The 25,323-nt window shown below is 48.5% G+C and overlaps 3 protein-coding genes across 6 annotated transcripts; 1 reads left to right on the plus strand and 2 right to left on the minus strand.

Annotated features, from left to right (window-relative positions):
* Positions 1-373: 373 nt before the first annotated feature.
* On the minus strand, positions 374-16,334 carry Tnfaip1 (TNF alpha induced protein 1). The gene is made up of 7 exons (XM_045158170.1): positions 16,198-16,334; positions 8,916-9,234; positions 7,639-7,808; positions 7,171-7,260; positions 7,036-7,088; positions 5,942-6,137; positions 374-1,159 (listed from the first exon to the last, which is right to left on the minus strand). The coding sequence occupies exons 2-7, from the start codon at positions 9,118-9,120 to the stop codon at positions 923-925; spliced, it is 951 nt and encodes a 316-aa protein (XP_045014105.1). The 5' UTR covers positions 9,121-9,234; positions 16,198-16,334; the 3' UTR covers positions 374-922.
* Positions 11,628-11,864, minus strand: LOC101608242 (barrier-to-autointegration factor-like). The gene has a single exon (XM_045158171.1). It carries the CDS (start codon positions 11,862-11,864, stop codon positions 11,628-11,630), a length of 237 nt encoding a protein of 78 aa, XP_045014106.1.
* A 173-nt stretch (positions 16,335-16,507) lies between the features above and the next one.
* On the plus strand, positions 16,508-25,235 carry Ift20 (intraflagellar transport 20). Of its 4 annotated transcripts, none has more exons than XM_045158986.1 (6): positions 16,515-16,630; positions 21,162-21,392; positions 21,510-21,638; positions 22,909-22,994; positions 24,305-24,408; positions 24,831-25,235. In XM_045158986.1, exons 3-6 carry the CDS (start codon positions 21,512-21,514, stop codon positions 24,910-24,912), a joined length of 399 nt encoding a protein of 132 aa, XP_045014921.1. In that variant the 5' UTR covers positions 16,515-16,630; positions 21,162-21,392; positions 21,510-21,511; the 3' UTR covers positions 24,913-25,235. The 4 variants fall into 4 exon arrangements, with proteins under 4 accessions (XP_045014923.1, XP_045014921.1, XP_045014922.1 ...); XM_045158987.1 differs by having other exon boundaries at positions 16,517-16,630; positions 21,183-21,392; XM_045158989.1 differs by having other exon boundaries at positions 16,523-16,630; positions 21,357-21,392.
* The last annotated feature ends 88 nt before the right edge of the window (positions 25,236-25,323 follow it).

Consider the following 25,323-nt stretch of genomic DNA (forward strand, 5'->3'; position numbering starts at 1 on the left):
AGTAAGAGTACAAAGTGCATTAACAGACCCTTAAAGGCACTGAGAAGGGCCAGCGGGGTCTGCTTTATGCAGGGTTTTGGAACCCTGCATGGATAACAAATGCTTAGAATCCCCATTATAGTCACTACTATTCAATTCCTAGATTTTGTTTTCCCAGTACTTGTGGTTGAACCCAGAGCCTAACCCATACTAGGCACTGTACCATCAGGCTACATCGCCAGGCCTTTGGGAGTGGGGGGAGTTCTAGGCTGACCTAAAACTCAGTGATCCTCCTACCTCAGCTTTCTGAGTGCTGGGATTTGATAGTGGCATGGGCCACCACGTCCAGCTTACCAGCCCCTCTTTTTAAATTTTGAGACAGGGTCTTGGTAAGTTGCCCAGGCTGGCCTTCCATTTGTAATCCTGCCTCAGCCTCCCAAGTAGGTGGGATTACTGGCATGTGCCACCATGCCAACATCTAGATTAAAAATCAAAATCAAAATCTAATTTGTGCTTAAACACCTTAGGAAAAAAAGGAGCCCTACCTTTTGTTAAAGACCGGGCCTACACAGCACCAGAGCCACCTTCCCCCAGAAGGAAGCCATTCCTTACGGGCCTCGGCTGAGGAGTTGCTGAAGGAGCCTCTCGGCAGAGGAAAGGGGCCCAAAGCAAGGGGCCCAGGGGGATGTTCTGAGGAGGCAGGAAGTCCGTTCACTAGATCCAGAACAGAAGCAGCTTCCTGCCCTCTGAGACGGGAGATGCATCTGGAAGTGCTGGAGGAGGGGAACATGGCCCTTCTCCTGTGAAGCACCTCCCAGGTAAGGCCTGTCACCTACACGCAGAGCAGGCGTCCAGCTAGCAGTAGCATATGTTGGCTGATGGGGTGTGGTTCCACAGGATGGCAGACCGGGCTTCCAGTGTCCCGACTCCCTAAAGGGTCTTGTCACTCGCGATGGGCAGACTGGTGGCCAAGCTGCCGGTCATCATAGGTGCTATAGCGCTTGACGTGGATGCGACGCACACGGTCCCTCAGTTCAAAGGTCTCCTCGTCCTCGCTGGGAGAAGCCTGGCTGCGGCTCCGGCTTGTAGCCTCCAATAAGGAGTTGTCAGGGACTCGAGGGGTCTCATATAGTAGGACGTTCAGTGTCTCCTCGTAGATGCGGGCTTCTGGGAATTCCACCTGGGGAGAAGGGACACAACTTGAGATTCATTTCAGTGAGGGAGTAGCATATCAGGGCTCTTGTGATGTTCCATGAAGCCCCTGAACATGATAGGTGACTGGTTATCTAACAAGGAAGACATGGGGGACATACGCTGCAGACAAAAGGATGCAGACTGGTTAGACACACCACATCGCACCCCAAGCCAAGATTCATGGCAGCTCTAACTTGCTGTGAGGCCTCAGGCCTAAGCTAATGGGCTTTTTTTTTTTTGAGTCAGACAATGGTGACACATGCCTTTAATTTTCATTTTTTAAAAATATATCTTATTTATTTATTTGGAAGAGAGAAAGAGGCAGAGGGGGAGAGAGAGAGACAGAGAATGGGCACACCAGGGCCTCTAGCTACTGCCAACGAACTCCAGATGCATGTGCCCCCTTCTGCATCTGGCTTACGTGGGTCCTAGAGAGTTGAACCGGGATCCTTTGGCTTTGCAAGCAAACTCCTTAACCGCCAAGTCATCTCTCCAGCCGTTTCTGGGTTTTTTTGAGGCAGGGTGCCTCCATATGTCCCAGGCTGGCTTTGAACTTACAATCTGACCTAAGTGTCCTGAGTGCTAGGCATACAAGTATGTGCCTCCAATCTGGGCGAATACCTCCCTCCCTCCCTCCTGAGAGTTGTCAGCATGGCAAGGGAAAATGCACACTGCCGAGCTCAGCAAAGAGCCTGATGTAAAGCAAACCACTTGGTCTCCAGCTGATGGCAGTTTGGGAGGCACAGCCTTGCTGGAGGAGGTGTATTGTTGGGAGCAGGCTTAGGGGTGTTATAGCCAGCTCCCCCTTGTTAAGAGTTTGGCTCTGCTTCTGCTGTTATCTTTTTTTTTTTTTTTAATGTTTTTATTATTTGAGAGAGAGAGAAAGAGGCAGAGAGAGAGAGAGAAGGACAGAGAATGTGTGCACCAGAGCCTCCAGCCACTGCCAATGAACTCCAGACGCGTGTGCCCCCTTGTGCATCTGGCTAACGTTAGGTCCTAGGGAATCAAGGTCCTTAGGGTTCACAGGCAAGCACTTAACTGCTAAGCCATCTCTCCAGCCCATATTATCTTTTTAAAAAACATTTCTTAGGGTGGAAGAGATGGCTTAGTGGTTACGGTGTTTGCCTGCAAAGCCCAAGGACTCAGGTTCAATTCCCCAGTACCCACATAGACCAGATGTACAAGGTGGTACATGCAACAGGAGTTTGTTTGCAGTACCTGGAAGCCCTGGCATGCCCCATTCTCTCTCTCTCAAATAAAATAGTTTTTATTTATTTATTTATTTATTTTTGGTTTTTCGAAGTAGGGTCTCTCTCACTCTAGCCCAGGCTGATATAGAATTCGTTATGTAGTCTCAGGGTGGCCTCAAACTCATGGTGATCCTTCTACCTCTGCCTCCCAATTGTTGGGATTAAAGGTATGTGCCACTATGCCTGGCTTAAACAATTTTTGTTGTTGTTGTTTAAATTTATTTGAGAAAGAGAAAAACAGTGAGTATGGGTGCACACTAGGGTCTCCTGCTATTGCAAGGAACCCCATTATGCATGTACCATTTTGTGTATCTGCCCTTATGTGAGTACTGGGGATTGAACCTGTGTCCTCAGGCTTTGCAAGTAAGTAAGCACCTTTTTTTTTTTTTAATTTTTTTTATTTATTTGAGAGCAACAGACACAGAGAGAAAGACAGATAGAGGGAGAGAGAATGGGCGCGCCAGGGCTTCCAGCCTCTGCAAACGAACTCCAGACGCGTGCGCCCCCTTGTGCATCAGGCTAACGTGGGTCCTGGGGAATCAAGCCTCGAACTGGGGTCCTTAGGCTTCACAGGCAAGCGCTTAACCGCTAAGCCATCTCTCCAGCCCATAAGCACCTTTTAACTGATGAGCTCTCTCTCCAGTCCCTGCTGTGGCAGAGGTGAAGTCCAGCCTCTGCTCGTGCCATGCTTTCCCTGCCATCATTGCACTTCCCCTCAAGACTTAAGCCAAAATAAATCTTTTCCTCCCATCAGCTGCTTTTGGTAATGTGCTTTGTCCTAGCAATATGAAGGTAATCACAATACCCCATCTTAAAAAATAAAAATAAAGTAGGGCGTGGTGGTACATACCTTTAATTTCAGCACATGGGAGGCAAAGGTAGGAGGATCACTGTGAGTAAGGCCAACCTTAGACGACAGAATAACTTCCAAGTCAGCTTGGGCTACAGACCCTACCTCAAAGAATAAGCCAGGGGTTGGAAAAAGGGCTTAGTGGTAAGACTCTTGCCTGCAAAGCCAAAGGGCTCAGGTTTGATTTCCCAGGACCCACATAAGCCAGATGCACAAGGTGGCACATGTGCCTGCAGTTCATTTGCAGTGGCTGGAGGCCCTGGTGTGCTCATATTCTCTCTCTCTCCCTCAATTAAAAAAAAAAAAAAAGCCAGATATGGTGGTACATGCCTTTAGTCGCAAGCACTCAAGAGGCAGAGGTAGGAGGATGACCATGAGTTTGAGGGCAGCCGGAGACTACACAGTGAATTCCAAGTCAGCCTGGGCTAGCAAATAAATAAAAATGAAAACAGGGCTGGAGGGATGGCTCAGCAGTTAAGGCGTTGGCCTGCAAAGCCAAAGGACGCAAGTTTGATTGCCCAGGATCCACATTAGCCAGATGTACAAGGTGGCACATGTGTCTGCAGTTCGTTTGCAGTGGCTGGAGGCCCTGGCACACCCATTCTCTCTCCCTTCCTCTTTCTGTCAAATAAATAAATAAATTAATTAATTAAAAAAAAAAAAAGCTGCTCTGTTAAGTAGCTTTACCGCTGCTCTTTATTGCATGCTTGATCCAGAATGGCCACCCCTAGAATCAGTACGGAGTAAACAGGAATGGCAGTTAGGGTTGCAGAATTTAGCACACTTGCCTGTCACATTGAGCTGCTGTCTCCTCCACAAAAGTGTGGAGAATGGCTCCAGCCCATCCTGTCTCACTGCTGGGGTATGAGGGATCATGGAAGCTCCCGGAAAAAGAGAGAATGGGTAGGAGGCTGACAGGTTTTGTGGCCACAGCAGCTGCTTAGCCGGCCCTGGAACCCAATTCTACTGACAGACCTCTAACTCTGTCCCCTTTCCTCCTGCCTCCACACACAGTTCAGAAACCTATCTGAAGAAAAAAAGCCACTTCATAAAAGTTATCCTTAAGCCAGGTGTGTGGCACATGCCTTTAATTCCAGCACTCAGGAAGCAGAGATAAGAGGATCACTGTGAGTTCAAGGCCACTCTGAGTCTACATAATGAATCCTAGTCAGCCTGGGCTAGAGTGAGGCCCTACCTCCAAAAACCAAAAACAACAACAACAACAAAAAACACAAGAAAACAAAACAACAACAACAACAAAAAAATGTTATCCTTCCAACCACCCTCATCAGTCCACACAGCTGGAGACACTGTGGCAACCTAGGGCCAAGAAGGTGCTCCTTGGGTTTGGCTGCTTGGAGCCCTTCATATCCACACAACTTCCCCAATGATGTGCTTAGTGTCCACCCATGAAGCCCTGTGTATATACAAGGAGAGGACACGGCATCTTAGAGAGAGAGGAGCAGAATTTATGTGAGCTGTCCCCATCAAGTACCTCACACAGCTGGGCGTGGGGGCCCGTGCCTGTAATCCTGGCACTGGGGATGTTGAGGCAGGGTGACTGCTGTGAGTTTGTGGTCAATCTGGGTTACATAGTTAATTCCACACCAGTATGAGCTAGACTGAGCCCTTGTCTCAAAAACAAAACAAAACAGAGCTGGAGAAATGGCTTAGTGGTTGAGGCACTTGCTTACAAAGCCTAAGAGCCCAGGTTTGATTCCCCAGGACCCACGTAAGCCAGATGCACAAGGTGATGCATAGATCTGGAGTTTGTTTGCAGTGGCCAGAGGCCATGGGGCGATCTCTCTCTCTCTCAAATAAGTAAATAAATAAAATATTCTATTTATTTATATTTATTTGAAAGAGAAAGGGGGGAGGGGAATGGGTGTGCCAGGGCCTCCAGCCACTGCAAAGGAACTCCAGATACATGTGCCACCTTGTGCATCTGGCTTATGGCTGACACTCTGGCTCAGGCTGACAACTCAGGGTCTCAGGGTGGCCTCGAATTCACTGCGATCCTCCTACTTCTGCCTCCCGAGTGCTGGGATTATAGGCATGCGCCACCACGCCCGGCTCCAATAAAATATTTTTAAGTAAACAAAATACAAGGTAGCATGTACATCTGGAGTTCATTTCCAGCAGCAAAAGGCTCAGGCATGCCCATTCTCTCTCTCTCTCTCAAATAACTTTTTAAAAATGTACTTCTTTTAAAAAAGTTCCTTATGTATGCCTGAGTAAGCCAGCTGACCAGAAACATGCCAGCTGCCTGGCCAGTGAGGAGCTCTGACCAGTTCTCTTGCTGCAAAGGCCAAGCCCTGCCTCTGTGCCACACAGCTCCTGTGTTTGCAAACAAGGAAGCAGAGGCCAGTGCTGCTGAAACAGCTCTCCAGTGACTACTGGTCAAGGTGGAACCAGAGCTGGAAGCTGAACCAGCACCAACTTCAAAGACCTGGTCCTTCCACGGCATCAGAACGTTCCTGCTGGTCAGAGGGCCCCTGTCTCAGCACCTGGGAACCAACCTTCAGTTGTGCCTTTGTCCTAGCTGGCACCACCACAGCACGTTTAGGAAAGAGTCAAACATGTTTCTTGTGCTCCTGTGCGAAAGGCTCTGTTAGGTCAATGCTGGTTGTGCCCAGTGTCACCTGGCTGCTGTGTGACCTGTCCATACCTTGGTCTGCTTCTTCTCAGTGGCATAGACGATGGAGGTGCAGCACACCTCTGCCAGCTTACGACCCTGGCCATAGAAGGACCAGCAGCAGATCTCGTCGCCGATAACGTCCTTGATGAAGAGCACGCGGCCGTTGAAGCGCAGGGACAGCTTGTCAAACAGCTCAATGTTTTTCAGTAGGTGATCATCCGAGTTGCTGAAAAACCCACAAGGGCTATCAGGCTTGGGAATGAGGTTCTGGCACCAGAAGGGCTGCTAGGACATGCGGGGCCCTCTCCTCCCTGCTCCCATTATGCTGAAGACTAGTCAAGGCAGAGGGCCACGGAGTATCCTCCAGGGTTGGGGCCTATCAGGTTGGTTGTGAGTTACAATAGAGAAACCAAGGAAAGGAGGTCTCTCCAAGCCCAGGAGGAAGGAGGCCCTCACGGCTGCGTCAGCAGACAGCACTCTTCTTTGCTGAGGGTGATGCAATGTGCCGGTCTGGGACTCAGCTTGCAACCATCTGCGTGTGCATAAGCACGGCCTGCTGTGAGGACGCACAGCCGGAAGCACAAGGCTGCAAGGGGCTCGGGAGGACGCCTGCCTTCCTATCATCTCTCCTTACCTGCTAAGACAACTCAAGCGAAAAGGTGGCATCCTTCTGACATGACAAGCATTTTATATTCTATCATCTATATCCCAGCCAGACCATGTGCCAAGTCCCAAATACCTCTGCCCTGAGTCCCCTTCTATTTCCAGTTATTTTTAATTTATTATACTTATTTACTTGTTTTCAAGCAGATAGAGGAGGCAGAGAGGAAATAGGTGTGCCAGGGCCTCTATCTGCTACAAAGGAACTCCAGACGCATTCGCCACTTTGTGCATCTGGTGTTACACGCGTCCTGGGGAAGTCACCTCAAGTCATTAGGTTTTGCAGGCAAGCGCCTTAATCACTGAGCCATCTCTCCAGCCCTGCTTCCAATTATTTCCACATAGCCTGGCTGGTTCCAAAACCCAGACCCATGCCAAGTGCACCAGGAGCCTGCGCAGTCCCTTGGGTCTGCTCCCAAGTGCCCGCTCTAGCTGCTCAGTCCCAAGAGAGACGTCCACCCTACCTGGTGTAGGAATACTTGTTGTTGCTCCTGTTGTACAGCAGCTTTACCACAGGCTGTGAGGGAAGAAAGAGGGAGAGCTAGGCCGGGGGCCTGGCTTCCCCAGAGCCTTCCCCACTGCCCCTGTGCTCCCAGTACCTTGGTGGAGGATTCAATGAGCCTGTCCTCCTCCCTCAGGGAGGTGATGATGGGGATGTTGCACACGGGCTGGTAGGAATCCTTCTTGTCCTGGGTGATATGCATAGAACAGAGCTGTGTTTGGAATCTCATACTAGCCAGGCTTAGCCAGATACCCCCAGAGCCCTTGTCTGGAAAGAAGGCATCAGACAGATCATGAAGTTCTCGCTGCCAGCTGGCAGAGATCCCTGTTTCTGGGAAATCTGAATCCCAGCTATGCGAGCACATGAACTAGAAGTACAGCCTGCCCACCCTGCCAGATATGAACCTGACAGCGGTCTGCTGGGCCTGGGCAATGCCTTGCTGTTCTAACTGGGTTTGGACTCGCCAACCTCATTTCCAACACTGCCTGACAAGACTCAACCCTTGTGTCCCCAGAGGAGGGGCAACTTCTGACCTCATCAAACCACCCCAACTCGGCCCAAGTACCTGCAGGGCAGTCTGGCACATGTTCACTAGCCCCTGAATGAGGTAATATTTTGCTTCAGCCATCAATTCCTGGATTTCTTGCCGGTTTTGAGGGAGAGTGATGGTGTCATCTCGGAGGTAATTCAAAATGGTGCCAAAGTGTTTTCCACATCGGTCTATGAGGATCCAGCCTAGGGATTCAGACAGAATTAGTTTGTCTCCAGGTGCCTCTGAAGCAGGCCAAGGCCACCTGAGCCAGGCACCTGGTGGACAGAAAAGCACCTATAGAGTGGAGCCCGGAGCCACGGGCCCAGAGCTGGGGAGCACAGGTGGGAAAGGACCTCCAACTCTTAGGTCTACACTGTCTTTACCATTCTGGATTTGGAAGCTGACATGCTTCAGGGGAGATACAGAGCCTTGGGGCTCTGGAGGCCCAGAGAAAACCTCTGGGGGTCCTCAGGCCACTTGGACAACATGGAAATCATCAGTCTCTGCTTTCTTCCTGCCCACTTCCCAGGCTAAAGAGCTTGTGAGAACTTCGTCCTACTTTTTTTTTTTTTTTTTTTTTAAATTTATTTATTTGAGAGTGACAGACAGAGAGAAAGACAGGGAGAGAGAGAATGGGCGAGCCAGGGCTTCCAGCCTCTGCAAACGAACTCCAGATGCGTGCGCCCCCTTGTGCATCTGGCTAACATGGGACCTGGGGAACCAAGCCTCGAACCGGGGTCCTTAGGCTTCACAGGCAAGTGCTTAACCGCTAAGCCATCTCTCCAGCCCTCATCCTACTTTTGAGTCTGGGTTTTGCATGTAGTCCAGGCTAGCCTTGAATTCAAGATCTACCCATCTCAGCCCCCAGATGTGGAGATTATAAGTATGGACTTCCACACCAGGTATTCAATTTGAAATTTAAAAAAAAAATTTTTTAAGGTAGGGCCTCCTTGTGCAGCCTAGGCAGGTCTTGAATTCCCTAAGTAGCCAAGGCTGGCCTCAAATTCCTGACTCTCTGACCGTTACCTCCCAGAGCTGGTATTGCAGGCATGTGCCACCACACCTAGCCTGAATATTTTTAAAGCATGGCATTTCCCCCTGCAAGATGCACAAACACATGATATTCTATGGACAGTTTCAAAGAATTCTGAAGCTCTGCTAAGACTCCAGGTGAGAAGTCCTGTATTCTAGAGGAAAAGACAGATACAGATTCTAGATCTATTGGGGTTAAGGTCTGCTCCAAGGTCCTCTCCTCAAGGCTCCCACTTCCTCCTCTACCTTGCCCAGCAGACCCAGATGGGGCGCCTCACCTTCTTTGTCAGTCAGCACCTCCATGCGCCCGCTGAACATGGCCTTGAGCATGGTGTCGTGCCGGGTGAGGGCCCGCACGGTGGTGTAGTGCAGGGAGCCGCCCACGTTGAGCTGCACATACTTGTTGCCCAGTCCTCCTCCCTTGAAGCTGCTTAGCTTGGGCTTGGCCCCTGACGTTGGACACAGACAGGTGTCACCCGACATCTCCCGCTGCAGGTAGATCACCACACGGCAGGAGGTAGGCTTGGAAGGCTCTGCCGTGGTGGAAGTGGTCACAAATGAGTGGCCTGTAGAGGCCAGGGCCTCATACTCTCAGTGCTGTGAGCAGAAGATGGGAGAAAACATAGAAGTCAGTAGGAATCCTGAAGTTACTTTCCAGAGAAGCCCACATACTCCTAGGCAGGGGCTGGGTCCATAGGAAACATTAAGAATGCTTTACTGGGCTGGAAGAGATGACTCAGGGGTTATGGTGCTTGCCTGCAAAGCCTGAGGACCCAGGTTCTGATCCCCAGTACCCATGTAAGCCAGGTGCACACGGTGGCATGTGCATCTGGAGTTTGTTTGCAGTAGCTGGAGGTCCTGGTGCACCCATACTCTCTATCTAACTCTTTCTCTCTCCAATTAAAAAAAAAAATTAAGTTTAAGAAAAAGAATGCAGCCAGTCATGGTGGCGCACACCTTTAATCCCAGCACTCGGGAGGCAGTGGTAGGAGGACTGCTGTGAGTTCAAGGCCATCCTGAGACTACAGAGTGAATCCAGGTCAGCCTGGGCTAGAGCGAGACCCTACCTTGAAAAACCAAATAAATAAATAAATGCTTCAGTGCTGTTGCTCGGGACACCGGAGCCAGGTCTGGAAAGAGTCTCCTATGGCCATGCTCTGGTCACCTTGGCAGCTCTCTAGACTGGGTGGCAGGGAAGACAAGCAAACCCGTGGAATTGGCAACAGAGTTCATGAAGGACAGATCTCCTGGAATCTACCAGTCTGATTCCAGATAACTCAAGATTCCCATGATCCCAGACTTCCAGGCCAACCTACTGGGAATCCTGCCAGTGTAGAAATTCCCTGGGAGCCAGAGGGACAGGATACACTTCCTCTCTCAGGATTCCACACTCAGAAGCAGCCTGCTTCAGGAAGGAAAACGATCGTGGCTTGAGCAGAGTTTGGAGTGGGCCAGCTTGGAGGCAGCTAGCTAGCATGCTTGGTAGATTACCTGGGCCCCCACGGGGCTCCTGGCCTTCCTCTTTCTTGACACCAGCCTTGCCCCAACTTCCTGTAATTGTCACCATTTTTTTGAGGCAGAACAACACAGGATGACTATTTTTGCTCCTTTTTCCTTAGAGCCCTATCTCTCCTCTCTTCCCTCCCACCAAGAATGGGGAAAGAAAAGACCAAAAGAGAAACCTAAAAATGATTAACAGTTCATAGAACTGAGGAAAGATGAATGCTTTTGCTTTTTTTTTTTTTTTTTTTTTTTTGGTATTTTCAAGGCAAGGTCTCACTTTAGCCCAGGCTGACCTGGAACTCACTTTGTAGTTCCAGGCTGGCCTTGAACCCACAGTAATCCTCTGACCTCCCAAGTGCTAGGATTAAAGGCATGTGCCACCACTCCCGGCTTGGAGTCTTACTCTAGACAAGGCTGATCTAGAACTCACTCTGTAGCCCAGAATGGCCTCAAACTCATGGTGATCCTCCTACCTCAGCCTTTCAAGTAAATTCCAGGTCAGTCTGAGTTAGAGTGGGACCCTACCTCAAAAAACCAAAACAAGCAAACAAAAAATAAAAATCTTGGCTGGAGGGATGGCTTAGTGGTTAAGGCATTTGTCTGCAAAGCCAAAGGACCTAGGTTCCATTCCCCAGAACCCATATTAGCCAGATGCACAAGGGGGCACACCCATCTGAAGTTTGTCTGCAACGGCTGGAGGCCCTGGTGCGTCCATTCTCTCTCTCTCTCTATCCCTCTTTCTCTGTCTAATAAATAAATATAAAATATTAAAAATAGCCCCCAACACCTCAGCACTGAGGCAGACCAAAAATGAACCCAACATGGCTCAGGGAAATCTTGCGGAAGAGGGGGCGGAAAGAATGTCAGAGTTACATGTTGGGTCGGGTCATGATTTTCAGAGACATTTATCATACTAATAACTGGGGGCTAACTCCACAATGCACGACCCATTTTCAATAACAAGGAGGGTCTAATGGGAGAGGGTAGATCACAGATGAGCCTAAATAATGGTACCAAAATGCCTGTATTTACTGAAAAGAAAACTAATAAATTAAATTAAAAATAAAAAAAATAAATAAATAAATAAAATCAAAAAAAAAAAAAATAAATAAAATATTAAAAATAAATAAATAAAAATAAAAAAAACTTTACAAGGACAGTGACTTTTTCTGCAAAAAAAGGAGCCAAATGGCATCCAACAGATCAGAGGTGAAGGGAGGGGGAAGAGGACAGGAGTCCACTCAGGAAAACTGGTAACTGTCACCATGGAACTGTAGAGGAAGGAAAAAGGACAATGCATGCGAGGGTGAGAATCCCAAAAAAGTTGAAATGATGTGGAGAGAGAACTCCCAAAATACGCTGGAGTACATCAGAGGTGAGTAACGAAAGCAATCTTGGCCTTTGTAGGGAGAGGGAAGAGCCCCACTCATTGCAAACTCTGATGCTGGGGCTGAGGAATCCCTAGAGAACATCACGTTACACCATTCTCAAAGGCACCCAAGGCAGTCACAGGACTGCTTGGCATTGGCACATGCGTCTTTCAGCCATTCTTGGAAGAGGTCTTCACCTTTCTTTAGCACGGGAAACTGGCCAAGGACCACGTAAGCCTTGTCAAAGCCCCTTTCCTTCAGCTTTTTGCCCAGGACTCCACCAATCCCAACTCCCCACTGGTTTCTTCCCATGGGCTCTGCCATGAAGTCTCTGTGTTTTGGGGACATTGTCATCTTGATCAGTCTTACCCGGCAGCTTTGTCTCAGGTAATGGCTCCTCCCACCAACCAGCAGCTCCTGCTGATACCTTAAACCACTAGAACATTCACAGTATAGCAGTTGTTTTTTTTTTTTACAACTTTTATACGGCATTAGGCATTATACTTTAAACATTTATAATGCATTAGGTACTGTAAGTAATCCAGAGATGATTTAAAGTAAACAGAAGCATGAACAGAGGCTATATGTGTATTATACAATTTTACAGAAGGGACTTAAACATGTCCAAATTTTGGTAGAGAGAATCTACAGGTAATGGTCACAGATATAGGATGCTTGTGTCATGTTTTAGCAATCTAGAATCATTAGCCAGGCTGGGACATGGTGGCTCAAGTCTATAATCCTAGCACTTGGGAAGCTGAGGATGCCTGGGATATTTAGCCAGAACTTCAGAACTTGTCATTTAAAAAGGGGGGGGGGGAAGGTGCTGGAACTGAGCTGATAAACTCCTTCGTGTAGACCAGCTGACAGAAAGCTGGAAGAAGCCATTCTGCATGCAGTTCAATGGGAGAAAGAGAAATCACCAGTGAAGATACTCAACAGTGGACACTGCAAGCCTTATAATTGTCCAGCCAACCCAAATGAGCCAATGGGTGCAATAGTGGCACGTCTGTCATGGTGGAAACCAACTGCCCTCCAATTGGACTGGAGGTCTGCTCCAAGGGAGGGAACACATTCCTGACACCGAAAACTTAAAACAGGGGTTGTCATGAGCCCTAGGGGTGTAACATCTGCTGATGTCTGGATAAGTGTATATACTACGCTTATCAAACTGCCCAGTAAGCAATTCTCTTAGTATTCATACCCTTATATTAATGCTACTCTCACTTTGGGTAGAGAATCTTCTCTTTGCAGATGGCAGTGACCTTGGGACGACTCAGAAGGTATCATGGTGATGGAAAGAAGTGAGTAGAGTACCGAGTAACATCTTGATCACACCTTCCAAGGCTCAGGGTCTCATGTGGAAGAGGTGACAGAAAGAATGTAAGAGCCAAAGGAAGGGTAGGACTCCTTACAACGTGCTCCCTCCAGATAGAAAATGGCCTGGATATCCATGACCTCACAGTGCCTGACACTACCTGCACAAGACCATCATAAGATGAGGGAAAGACCATGACATCAAAATAAAAAAGAGACTGATTGAGATGGGGAGGGGGTATGATGGAGTATGGAATTTCAAAGGGGAAAGTGGGGGGAAGGAGGGTATTGCCATGGGATATTTTTTATAATCATGGAAAATTTTTTAAATTAAGAAAAAATAAAATAAGATTTAAAAAAAAAAGAAAAAAAAATGATGGGAAGGGGAAGGCATGAGTGGTGAAACACACCTTTAACCCCAGCACTCAGGAGGCCAAAGCAGGAGGATTTCTGTGAGTTTGAGGCCAGCCTGAAAGTACATAGTAAATGCAGGTCAGCATAGGCTTAGAGTGAGACCCTACCTTGAAGAAAAACAAAAAACAAAAAATGGTGCTGGAGAAATGGCTTGGTAGATAAGGTGCTTGCCTATGAAACCGAAGGGCTCAGGTTTGATTCCCCAGTAGCCACATAAGCTAGATGCACAAGGTAGCCCATGAGACTGGAGTTCTACCTCTGGTGGTGCATACCTTTAATCCTAGCACTCAGGAGGCAGAGGTGGGAGGATCACAATGAGTTCGAGGCCACCCTGAGACTACATAGTGAATTCAAGGTCAGCCTGAGCTAGAGTGAGACCCAACCTCGAAAACAAACAAACAACAAAAACAACAAAAAATCATTTACTGCGCTCCCGCGGTGTGTCAGACAGTGGGCACACAGCACAAATGCAGAAGAGTCATGCCCTCAAGGGGCTGACACTCTACAGGAAAGAGACAGACTATAAACAGGGAAACAGACAACTATACAAGGTGAAAGATACTATAAAGAGAAGAAATTGGTGACAAGAGAGTGACCAGACAGAGGCCTGAGATAAAGGGAGATGACAATTCAACTAAGGTCTAAATACAGAGTGAAGAGTCAGTGCAGAGCTCCTGTTGCACACAGGGGTTAGGACATGCTGCCTGGTGCCAGAGAAGGTGCGCACTAGGTGACAGTACACAGCCTGGGCTTTATAGTAACCGCAGTACAGTACAGGAATTGATAGTGAGAATTGTTTTGTTTTGTTTTTCAAGGTAGAGTCTTACTGTAGCCCAGGATGGTCTCAAACTCACAGCTGTCAGAAAAAGATGGAGCCATAAACTGGGTGTGGTGGCGCACACCTTGAATCCCAGCACTCAGGAGGCAGAGGTAGGAGGATCGTTGTGAGTTCGAGGCCACCCTGAGACTCCATAGTGAATTCCAGGACAGCCTGGGCTAGAGTGAGACCCTACCTCAAAAAACCTAGGGCTGGAGAGATGGCTTAGCGGTTAAGCGCTTGCCTGTGAAGCCTAAGGACCCCGGTTCGAGGCTCAGTTCCCCAGGTCCCACGTTAGCCAGATGCACAAGGGGGCGCACGCGTCTGGAGTTCGTTTGCAGAGGCTGGAAGCCCTGGCGCGCCCATTCTCTCTCTCTCCCTCTATCTGTCTTTCTCTCTGTGTCTGTCACTCTCAAATAAATAAATAAAACATTAAAAAAAAAAAACCTAGAGAAAGGAAAAAATGGAAACAAGTAGGAATGTCTACGACAGAGGCATTAAGACTTTACTGGAGGAGAGTCGAGTAGAAGGACACTTCACATCTCAGCTTAGCGTGGAGGAGAGGGAGTCACGTCCAAGGAGGGGGGGAAGGGAGAAGCATTAGCAAGTGTGAAGGAAGTCCTTGAACTTCTTTCTTCTGCCAGATCTCCTGGTGTTATTGCAATAGCAGGGGGGCAGTCCCCTGACAGACTTAGGGTCAGAGGTTATGATGGATTCCTCAGAGCCTCAACATTGAAATTTGCTAACTCCTGCAATAGTGATCCTCCTACCTCTGTCTCCTGAGTGCTGGAATTCAAGGTGTGCACTAGACGCCTGGTGATTACAGGATTTTAAACAGGGGAGTAACATGATTTGATTTATTGATATTTTTCAGGGACAACTCTGGCTGCTGTGAGGTAGTGGAAAGAGCAGAGGAAGCAATGAGTGGTCAAGGAAAGAGATGATCACTGGACTACAAATGTGATGAAGACAGAAATTGAAAGTGGAGTTAACTTCAGTTAATTCTCAGAACACACAGGAGGTTTCCCATTGCTCATCACGACTTACAGGTGACACTCAGAAGCATGGCACTGGTTTTTCCGTTTACTGTTTTGCTCCCCAAGCAGGGCCATTCACACTTGTAAGTATTCAACATACATCAGCTTGTTAGACTAACCCTGTCCCTGAAAATATTTTGGGGGAGAATGTTCAGGAAGGACCAGAGTGGGTGCCCTGTGAAGTAGTGAATACTTTGGATACTCTTATTTGTTCAAGGGTTAGGATATGGAAGAGATTAGCCCCAGGAGGCCGACCAATGAGTAAATTTGGAATGGTATGAGATCACCTTGCCTTCCCCTATGCCCACCTCAAAGGAAGAAATCCACCACTTAACAAGTTTTAGCAAGTTCCTCAAGCATTTATTTTCCAACCCCCATTTCCGTAGAGTCAAAAAGAGGCACACATACGTGTTCTGCCAAATCAAAGAAACTCAGTGGCTAGGCTTGCCAAGAGAGGAAAACAAAAGCCATAACTAATCTATTCTTTTCCTACAAAACAATCGCTTTGACTCCTAGATGACATGACGTCAGGACAGATTCCACCCAGACCAATGAATTCCAGGAATCCAGTGGCAGGTGACGCCCCAGAAAGTTCAGAGGGAATGAAGTTTCCATTTACAGCCCTCAGTGTTCTTACTTTCGGACTCTCCAGTGGACACCTGCACATGCTCGGGGCTGTGGGAGGACCAGGGTCCAAGCTAAAGGAAACCGAAGCCGAGGAAGCAGAACAAAGGACACACAATCACGGGCAGTGGAAAGAATTGGGAGTCCTAAAGGAAGAAGGACCCAGAAGCCCGTCCTCTATGGGGGTAGCGGGGGGAGAGGTGATCTGGCTAGAAAGGGCAGAAATCCTGGGCATGACGCTCGGGCTTCCTACAAAGGGTCTTGGAGACATTTAGCCACCTCCCGCCTCTCTGGTGGCAGCGTAGGCTGCCGTCCAGTCAGCTAAGCAATCTCGACGGGTGGTGACACCCATCTGCCGTGGAGAATTTGCACTCTCCATCTCTCCCGCGCCGCCCCACGCCTCTTTCCCCCCAGGCCCGAGCGAAGCGGGTGCTTCCTCCCTTCCTCTACGGCACAAGCAGGCCGGGGGGGCTCTCACCGTCCACCGGGGCGCCTCTCCTCTCAGCAAGCAGACTCCGTGCCGCCCCGGGCCTGCAGCTGCCTGCCCTTCACCAATCCAGGCTGTGAGCTCACATCCTGCTCCTACCGTCTCCTCCCGGGGCCCCAGCCTAGCCCAGCCCACGGCCTGCCCGGGAAGCTGAAACTACAAGACCCGGCATGCACAGCGCCCCTCCTTCCCGCGAGAGAGCAAAGCTACATCCGGCGGCTTCCCGGGCGCACAGGCCTCTGGGATTGGTCGGGCCTCGGTTTCCCAGCAGGCTGTGCGGGAGGGGCGGGGGTTAGTGCTTCCTGCGTCCGGGGGTTAAACAGATCGTGTAGCCGTGGCAGCGGCGGGTGGTGGAGCGTGAGGAGAGGGAAGCTCCTGCGGACAGCATCCTGGGTCGTGGGGCGCCGCCGGGACGGGTCGGCAGGTAGGTCGCCCGTTACTTCGGGTTCGGGGACGCAGACCTGCGGCCGGGGGAACCCGACAGCCCCGCGCCGACAGAATACGGGAATTTCCCCCTTGGGATGGATGCTTAGAGAGCGGGTTCACATCCAGCTTGGGTATGGAGCGAGGCGCGATCTCCGTGGGGAAACGGCGGCTCGGATGATGTGAGGAAAGACCTTGCCCGGTCCTTTGTACCTTTCAGCCGGGTGCCCCTTTGCACGCCCCACGCAGGGAGCCCGCGCCTGTGCGTCTGCGAGAGCCGGGGCGGGCAGAGCGTCACACCATCACTCTGTGGGAGCTCCGCCCCTGGTCCCCGGGTCTCGTGTTCCCCAGGTACTCCGACATCCCACCGGAATTGGGAAAGAGTCTTATAGACTGCTCTGAACCGTCTTCCTACAGTCCTTACCTGTATCGTTCCACGCCTGTTCGAGATTCTTGGGAGTCGTGCTTGGCTCTTCACTCATCTCAAAAGCCACACTAAGTAATTCCTCACTAAGCCCTATGGACTTAGAAAACAGCTCAGCCCAGAACTCATCGGCCGCTGCAAGCCTCGACTCCTGCTACAGCCTGCTATCTGTTTCTGCAGACATTCGTTCCACAAACATTCACTGAGTGCCATTTAAGTGCGGGCAACATGCTTAGATGCTAGGGTCACACTGAGGAACACAGTAGGTGGGGCTCTGTGCGGTTCTCTAATCCGGTTTTTAGGCTTAGTCAGTGATCTTTCTAAATTTTTGTCGCTCTACTGAGAATCCACTGGCTGGATCCGAGCTCGCTACTGGGACTTTCCTAGTCTTCTCCCATCCAGCTGTAACCAATCTGGCCTCAGCCTGGCTCCCTGTCGCTCGTTTTCACTGTTTTGATCACACTACACTGTGTATCACATTTATTTTAGCCTTGGGATCATCCCATATGCTTTTCCTTCTGCCCAAAATGCCTCCTTTCTGCCTGCTCTTAGCAAATTTTGAGTCATCTTATATCTCAGCATTAATGTTTCTGAAGATTTTTGTTGACAGGCATCCATTTGGCCCACAAATTATGTCCTCATACTACTATCAGTTTGCTGTCTGATAAAAGACTTTTTTTTTTTGAGGCAACCCCAACAGACTGCCTTTTTTTAAATGCGAGGGTGAGAGAATTGGTGCACCAGACTCCAGCCACTACAATCGAACTCTAGACAGTGTGCACCCCTTTGTACCCATGTGCGACCTTGCACTTGAATATCTGGCTTACATGGGACCTGGAGAGTGGAACATGAGTCCTTAGGCTTTGCAGGCAAAGGCCGAGCCATTTCTCCAGTCCCAGAGACATTTTCTCTACAACTCTTTCTTTGGAGCAAGGACTCAACAGAGCCTGACATTATGTAGGCACTAGGGACTTGAACCCAGGCCAGCAGGCTTTGCAGGCAAGTGCCTTTAACCACATAGCCATTTCCTCAATCCTCAAAATTTTAAAGAAAGATTATCTAGCACTATGTGATCCAATTAATTCTTGCTTTCAGCAAATACAATGGAAGGTGAAGTGGGTGTTTGCTCCCTTGTTATTTGAACCTTTCAGGTCTTATTAATCACCTGGCAATAAGTTCTCAGGCAGTTTGTGTAAATAGGACAACATATGGGAAGACAGATTTAAAAAAATATCTGGGGCCAGGCATGGTGGCGCATGCCTTTAATCCCAGCACTCGGGAGGCAGAGGTAGGAGGATGGCTGTGAGTTCCAGGCCACCCTGAGGCTACATAGTGAATTTCAGGTCAGCCCGAGCTAGAGTGAGACTCTACCTTGAAAAAACAAAACAAAACAAAAAATCATCTGGAGCTGGAGAGATCACTTAGCAGTTAAGGCACTTGCCTACAAAGCCTAAGGACCCATGTTCAACTCTCCAGCTCCCACATAAGCCAGACACAAGGTCGCACAGGTGCACTAGGTGGTACACATGTCTGAAGTTTGATTGCAGTGGCTGGAGGCCCTGGCACGCCAGTTCCCCCCCGCCGCACCACACACATATTAAAAACAAAAAGTCCATTCTGTTGGGTTGCCGGGCATGGTGGTACATGCCTTTAATCCCAGCACTTGGCAGGCAGAAGTAGGAGGATGGCCATGAGTTTGAGGTCACCCTGAAACTACATTGTGAATGAATTCCAAGTCAGACTGAGCTAGAGCAAGACCCTATCTTGGGGAGAGGGGCAGTGGGGGAATCTTGGGTTTTTTAGACAAGGGCTTGGTATATAACTCTGGTTGGTCTGAAACTTGCTATGTAGATAGTATTAGGCTGTCCCTGTCTTTGAACTTGTGGTAGCCCCCACACTCACTTCCCCACCTATGTCTTGTGAATTGAGATTGCAGGTATGCACCACTATGTCCAGCATGTCCAATTATAAGGACACTTTGGATGATTAAAATGTTACCAAAGATGCCAACTCAAGTTGAGGAATCTAGTGAGGCCAAAGGCCAGAGTCATACATAGTCAGCCCACAGACATGCATTAGTTAGATCACATAGTGCTAGATACTCTTCTTTCAAATTTTTGAATTAGGGTCAAGGAAATGGCTATGTGGTTAAAGGCACTTGTTTGCAAAGCCTGCTGGGATAGGTTCAATTCCCAAGTACCCAGATAAAGCCAGACTCACAGAATGGCACATGGGTCTGGAGTTCCTTTGCAGTAGTAAGAGGTCCTGATGTGTCCATTCTCTCTCTCAAATGAATAAAAATATGGAAGCTTAGATATTAGATATGTCAGATTTTTTGTCCTCTTGAAAATCAGAACTTCTGGCAAAAGTGACATCTAAAGCTGGGCGTGGTGGCACATGCTTTTAATCACAGCACTCGGGAGGCAGAGTTAGGAGGATCACTGTGAGTTTGAGGCCACCCTGAGACTACATAGTGAATTCTAGGTAGCATGGGCTAGAGTGAGACCCTACCAAGTAAAACCAAAAAAGAAAGAAAAAAGCCAGATGTGGTGGCGCACTCCTTTAATCCCAGCACTTGGGAGGCAGAGGTAGGTGGATCGCCGTGAGTTCGAGGCCACCCTGAGACTACACAGTCAGAGTTAATTCCAGGTCAGCCTGGGCTAGAGTGAGACCCTACCTCAAACACCCCCCCTCCAAAAAAAGAAGAACCCACAGAAGTGGCATCTGATTTCCTCCCTCCCTCCCTCCCTCCCTTCCTTCCTTTCTTTTTTTTGTGGTTTTCTGAGATAGGGTGTCACTCTAGCCCAGGCTGACTGGAATTCACTATGTAGTCCCAGGGTGGCCTTGAACTCGTGGCGAACCTCCTACCTCTGCCTCCTGAGATTAAAGGTGTGCGTCACCACGCCCAGCTAGTTGAGAGATTCTTGCTGATTCCTGTTTGTTTTCTGTTAGAAAGACAGCATTGTTAGTAACTGTACTGTCTTGTAGCATACATTTTGGGTTGACTGGGTGTGGTAGTTCCCGTGGGTAATTCCAGCACTTGGGAGGATGGCAGGAAAATCAGGAGTTCAAGGCAGCTTTAGCTACATAGTGACTTTGAGGCCAGCCTGGGCTATATGAGGCTCTGTCTCAAAAAAGAAACAAAAACATTTTTAGGTAATATTCCTGCGTGGTTTTTTTTTTTTTTTTAGCATTATTATTATTACTGAGACGGGGATCTCAGTTTGTAGCCCAAGCTGGCCTCAAACTGGTGTCACTTCCCCTGCCTCAGCCTCACAAGTAGAGGCATTGGTTATCATGCCTGGCTTTTAACCCTATTTATTTATTTGCAAGCAGAGACAAGATAGATAGAATGGGCATTCCAGGCCCTGTAGCCACTGCAAACAAACTCTAGGTGCATGTATCACTTTGTGCATCTGGCTTTATAGAGGTACTGAGGAATCAAACTTGGGTTGTTAGGCTTTGCAGGTAAGCCCCTTAACCACTGAATCATCTCTAGCCCTAATCATAATTTTTTCTTTTCTGGTTTTTTGAGGTAGGGTCTTGCTCTACCCCAGACTGACCTGGAATTCACTATGTAGTCTCAGGGTGGCCTTGAACTCATGGCGATCCTCCTACCTCTACCTCCCAGGTGCTAGGATTGAAGGCATGTGCCACCATGCCTGGCTTTCGTAATTTTTTAAAATATTTTTATTTATTTGAGAGAGAGAATGGGCATGCCAGGGCTTCCAGCCACTGCACACAAACTCCAGATGCATGTGCCACCTTGTGCTTCTGGCTTTCTTGGGTCCTGGGGAATCAAACCGAGGTCATTTGGCCTTGCAGGGAAGCACCTTAAATGCTAAGCCATCTCTCCAGCCCCCCAACCCTAATTTGAATTCACCCAGATTTTATTTGCTTTTTGTGGTATTCTAGTACATGTATTTGAAAAGCCTTTTCTGTGTCCTGTTGGGTACATAAAAGGGGAGATATAAATATGCTTATTCACAGCTTAGACTGGCAGTCTCTCAAGTTAACTGCTCGGTTCTCTTCCTGTTCTTTAGAGGTGTTTCTGAAAAAGCGCTTAATGCAATGTAATTTCTCAGCCTACCTGTCTGTCTTCCTCCAGCTAAACTATGTGCTCCTCCAGGGCAGGCGCCGTGTTGCACTCAGCTTTGTACCCTCAGCATCTAGCAGTGTTGGCATGTGGTAGGCACTCAAGAATGTATGTTGAATGAACGATGCCTATGACAAGCAACTGGACTTTATTCTTTCCTGACCCTTGCTCCTGTGACACATCTGACTGCCACTGTCACCCCTTCAGAGCAGAACTTCTCTAGGGAACGTGGAAGGGAAACAGGTGAGGCTGAGAGGTGGAGGCAGAGGAAAGACCAGGGGACAGGAGTGGTTGGGCTAGGAGCAGCCATTCCCTTAGGTGGCTGTGTGTGACTTGGGATTGGGGCTGGTTTCTTTGCAGCTATGGCCAAGGACATCCTGGGGGAAGCAGGGCTGCACTTTGATGAGCTGAACAAGCTGCGGGTGTTGGACCCAGAGGTTACCCAGCAGACCATAGAGCTCAAGGAAGAGTGCAAGGACTTTGTGGACAGTGAGTATCACTTGGAGAGAGTAGCACCACTCAGCTTTGAGCAGTTCCTTTCCCTACCCTCAGTTTCTCAACTTCTCTCCCACTCTCTTCTGGGGGTGCCATGTAGTCCCACAGAGTACCAAACCATACTTTAGTCTGGGGATGTAGTGGATGTTTCTAGATATGCTTTCTGATCCGCCCCCCCCCCCCAAAAAAAAACCTTAAAATTCAGCTGGGCATGGTGGTGCATGCCTGTAATCCCAGCACTCAGGAGGCTGAGGTAAGAGGATCACTGTGAGTTTGAGGCCAGCCTGGTGCTACAGAGTGAGTTCTAGATCAGCTTGTACTAAAGAATACCCTGGAAAACAAGCAAAAGCTTAAAATTCACCAGGCAGAACTGTGTGGCTCAGTGGTGGAAAATGCAATTATATATTCTGGTTTGGTTTCTTGGTCTAATAGTCTTTGTGGCAGGCTTTCCACTGTTTGGAGTTAGAGGTGCTAATTGAAGTATCTAGAAGCAGTTCAGCAAACTAATGGGGTCATGTTTGGGCTGGAGATCTCCATGAATGTCTCCTGCCCCAGTAGCCAAGCCAGCCAGTGCCAGTGGACATAGCTGGATTTAGCTGGAGCAAGAGAGTTTTCATTTTAGAGGGAGGTTTCACCTTGTAGTACAGGCTGACCTCACACTCATGGTCCTCCTCCCTTGGTCTCCTGAGTGCTAGGTTTCATACCTGCATCACACACTCTCCTGAAGCGAGGGATTTCTGAGTCTTCTGGGCCATGGCTGGGTGATAGGTTGCTTGGGTTTATTCCCAGTCTTCTGTGATTGCAGTGTGTATGCTGTTACCTCTCTAGGCCTTAGTTTCCTCAAATAAAATGGGTGTTTACATGCTGTAAGCACTACTTCTGTGGCTTTAGGGGATCTCCCATCCCACTGCTGAAATCCAGTGTGGAATCTGTGCCCAGTCCAGGGCCACACAAACATTCTGAGACACTCCTTTTTGTAAACTGTACTTTGTGCTTCCTGTCAATCCTGGGAGGATAGGATTGGGGTCCACCTGGAGGATGGGGCTACCAGGAGCCCATGCCAGCACTGACTCAAGGCCCAGGTCCACCTGGGCCAGCTCTGGGCACCTGGCCATCTTCTAGTTTAGAACAAAGTTGGGAGACTTGGCCAGAAGATACCAGGCTGCCTTGGCAGAAATTAGATTGGGCAGTTATCTCTGACTTCTAACTGCTTCAAGGAGATGCTAATACTGAGAAAATTTTGTTTTTTCCCTTCTCCTAAAAGAAATTGGCCAGTTTCAGAAAATAGTTGGTGGTCTAATTGAGCTTGTTGACCAACTAGCGAAAGAAGCAGAAAACGAGAAGATGAAGGTAAGATCAGCGTGGCTTGTCTGGGGACTGGTTCTCTAGCTTCTTACTTTTGGTCTTCATTTTGGGGGGAGGGTAGGTTCTTTTATTTTAAACAAGACCTTTTTTTTTTTTTTTTTTTTTTTTTTGAGGGGTTAGCCCAGACGGATCTGGAACTCAGTCTGTAGTTCCAGGCTGGCTTTGAAATCACAACGATCCTCCTACCTTGATCTCCCAAGTGCTGGGATTAAAGGTTTATACCACCACACTCAGATAAACAAGATTTCTAAATTTGGTTGATTGATTGAAGAGAAAAAGAAGCAGACAGAGAGAATGGGCGTCTAGCTACTGCATATGAACTCCAGACACATGTGTTACCGTGTGCATCTGGCTTACATGGCTACTGGGGAATCAAACCTGAGTCCTTAGGTTTCACATGCAGGCGTTTTAACCACTAAGCTATCTCTCAAGCTCTAAACAAGATTAATTTTTTTTTTTAAATTTTAATTTGAGAAAGCAAGCAGCAGAATGAGTTGGGGCACACCAGAGCCTTCTGCCACTGCAGATGAACTCCAGTCCTCCAATCCTGGGAGGATAGGATTGGGGTCCACCTGGAGGATGGGGCTACCAGGAGCCCATGCCAGCACTGACTCAAGGCCCAGGTCCCATGCCACTTCTGTGCATCTAGTTTGTTGTTGTGTAATTTTTTAAATATATTTTATTTATTTATTTGAGAGAGAGAAAGGCAGAGAGGGAGAGAATGGGCATGCCAGGGCCTCCAGCCACTGCAAATGAACTCCAGATGCATGAGCCCCCTTGTGAATCTGGCTTATGTGGGTCCTGGAGAATCGAACTGGGGTCCTTTGGCTTTGCAGGAAAGTGCCTTAACTGGTAAGCCATCTCTCCAGCCCTGTGCATCTAGCTTTATGTGGGTACTGGGGAATTAAACCTGGATTTTGAAACTTTGCAAGGAAGTGTCTCTAGCCACTGAGCCATCTCTTCAGCCGCCCTAATAACAAGTGCGGTCTAGTTACCCTGCAGCTTACCCACCAGTATACTTTGAGTTTTGCTGCAGCACCAACAGCTTTGATCCTTTTAGAAACGGAGAAATGAAGGCTTGCACGGGCTAGATGAGTTGGGAAGAGTGTAAGTCTCAGTGGCACCATCTCATGGGCCACTGCAACCTGCACACAGGCCCCATTCCTTGCGCAGTTCTCACCAGGCACGCAGGGCTCCTCCTGTTCCCCTCCCAAGTGCCCCTTCCCTACGTGGAGGGTTTAGTGCTCTAGATGGCTTTAGGAAGCCATGCGTTCTTTGGCAACACTGTTTCTTAGGCCATTGGTGCCCGGAACTTGCTCAAATCCATAGCGAAGCAGAGAGAAGCCCAACAGCAGCAACTGCAAGCGCTGATAGCAGAGAAGAAAATGCAGCTAGAAAGGTAAGCCGCGGAGGCAGTGCCTTACCTCCCTGCAGCCCCGCCTCCTTCTCAAGCACGTCTTCCTTCCTTCCCTCAGGTCTAGCACCCCATGCCATCCTGATATTGTGAAGTTTTAACATAAAATTTCATTTGATGGGAAGGAATAAACAGAAAATAGGTTGGCGTCAACTGGCCTCGTAGTCTAAGCACTAAGAGTGCAGGGAGCAAGGGCCCAAGGCTGGCTGCCCAGCCGAGAGGCTACTTTCTTGGGGCTGGAGATTTCTTACATATGGCCCTGGATATTTCACTTTTTTGCTGTAACTTCATTTTGAACTCAGACCATTTCTTCATCATTTAAACCTCTGTATTACCTCTCTGGAAGAATTAAGTCTGTTTTACTTCAATTCGTCCTTTTCAGGGCTTCTACCAATTTTGTTTTTCAGGTATCGGGTTGAATATGAAGCTTTGTGTAAAGTAGAAGCAGAACAAAATGAATTTATTGACCAGTTTATTTTTCAGAAATGAACTGAATATTTTATTTTTTATAGCAGAAAGGCAAAAAAGCAGCCCCCAACACACACGCACTCAAAACCACCACCAAACCTCTGTATCATTCCAGTGACTTCACTAACAACTCAAGCACGTTGTCAGTGGTGGACGCAGCCATCAGGAGGCGGCAATCCCGAGCCTGGGGCGCTGGTACTAAATCAGTGCACGGCCACTGCAAGGCGGCCTCCACCTCACCTGTGCAACCTCAGTATGAACTAAACACTCTGTAAATTTTGAACCACTGCTTTGTAAATTCAAAGCTTTGGAAGGAAAAGCAATAAATTTACATTTTCAAATGATACGATCTACTTTTTCTATCACCTTGAGGAATATTTAACTCCTGGTTGAGGACCTTAGATGTTCTAGTGCCCAGTCCACACAACAAAT

This window comes from Jaculus jaculus, chromosome 9 (genome assembly GCF_020740685.1).
Source record: "Jaculus jaculus isolate mJacJac1 chromosome 9, mJacJac1.mat.Y.cur, whole genome shotgun sequence".
Classification (NCBI taxonomy): Eukaryota; Metazoa; Chordata; class Mammalia; order Rodentia; family Dipodidae; genus Jaculus; species Jaculus jaculus.

Bases quoted from the DNA above. Each gene is read 5' to 3' on its own strand.
- Tnfaip1 (XM_045158170.1), bottom strand. From the start codon at position 9,120: ATGTCGGGTGACACCTGTCTGTGTCCAACGTCAGGGGCCAAGCCCAAG. The intron at 7,261-7,638 runs GTACTTGGGCCG...CATATCACCCAG, and splicing joins TGTGCCAGACTGCCCTGCAG to GACAAGAAGGATTCCTACCA. The intron at 6,138-7,035 runs GTAGGGTGGACG...TGGGTTTTTCAG, and splicing joins AACAAGTATTCCTACACCAG to CAACTCGGATGATCACCTAC.
- LOC101608242 (XM_045158171.1), bottom strand. From the start codon at position 11,864: ATGACAATGTCCCCAAAACACAGAGACTTCATGGCAGAGCCCATGGGA.
- Ift20 (XM_045158988.1), top strand. From the start codon at position 21,512: ATGGCCAAGGACATCCTGGGGGAAGCAGGGCTGCACTTTGATGAGCTG. The intron at 22,995-24,304 runs GTAAGATCAGCG...ACTGTTTCTTAG, and splicing joins CAGAAAACGAGAAGATGAAG to GCCATTGGTGCCCGGAACTT. The intron at 24,409-24,830 runs GTAAGCCGCGGA...TTTGTTTTTCAG, and splicing joins AAGAAAATGCAGCTAGAAAG to GTATCGGGTTGAATATGAAG.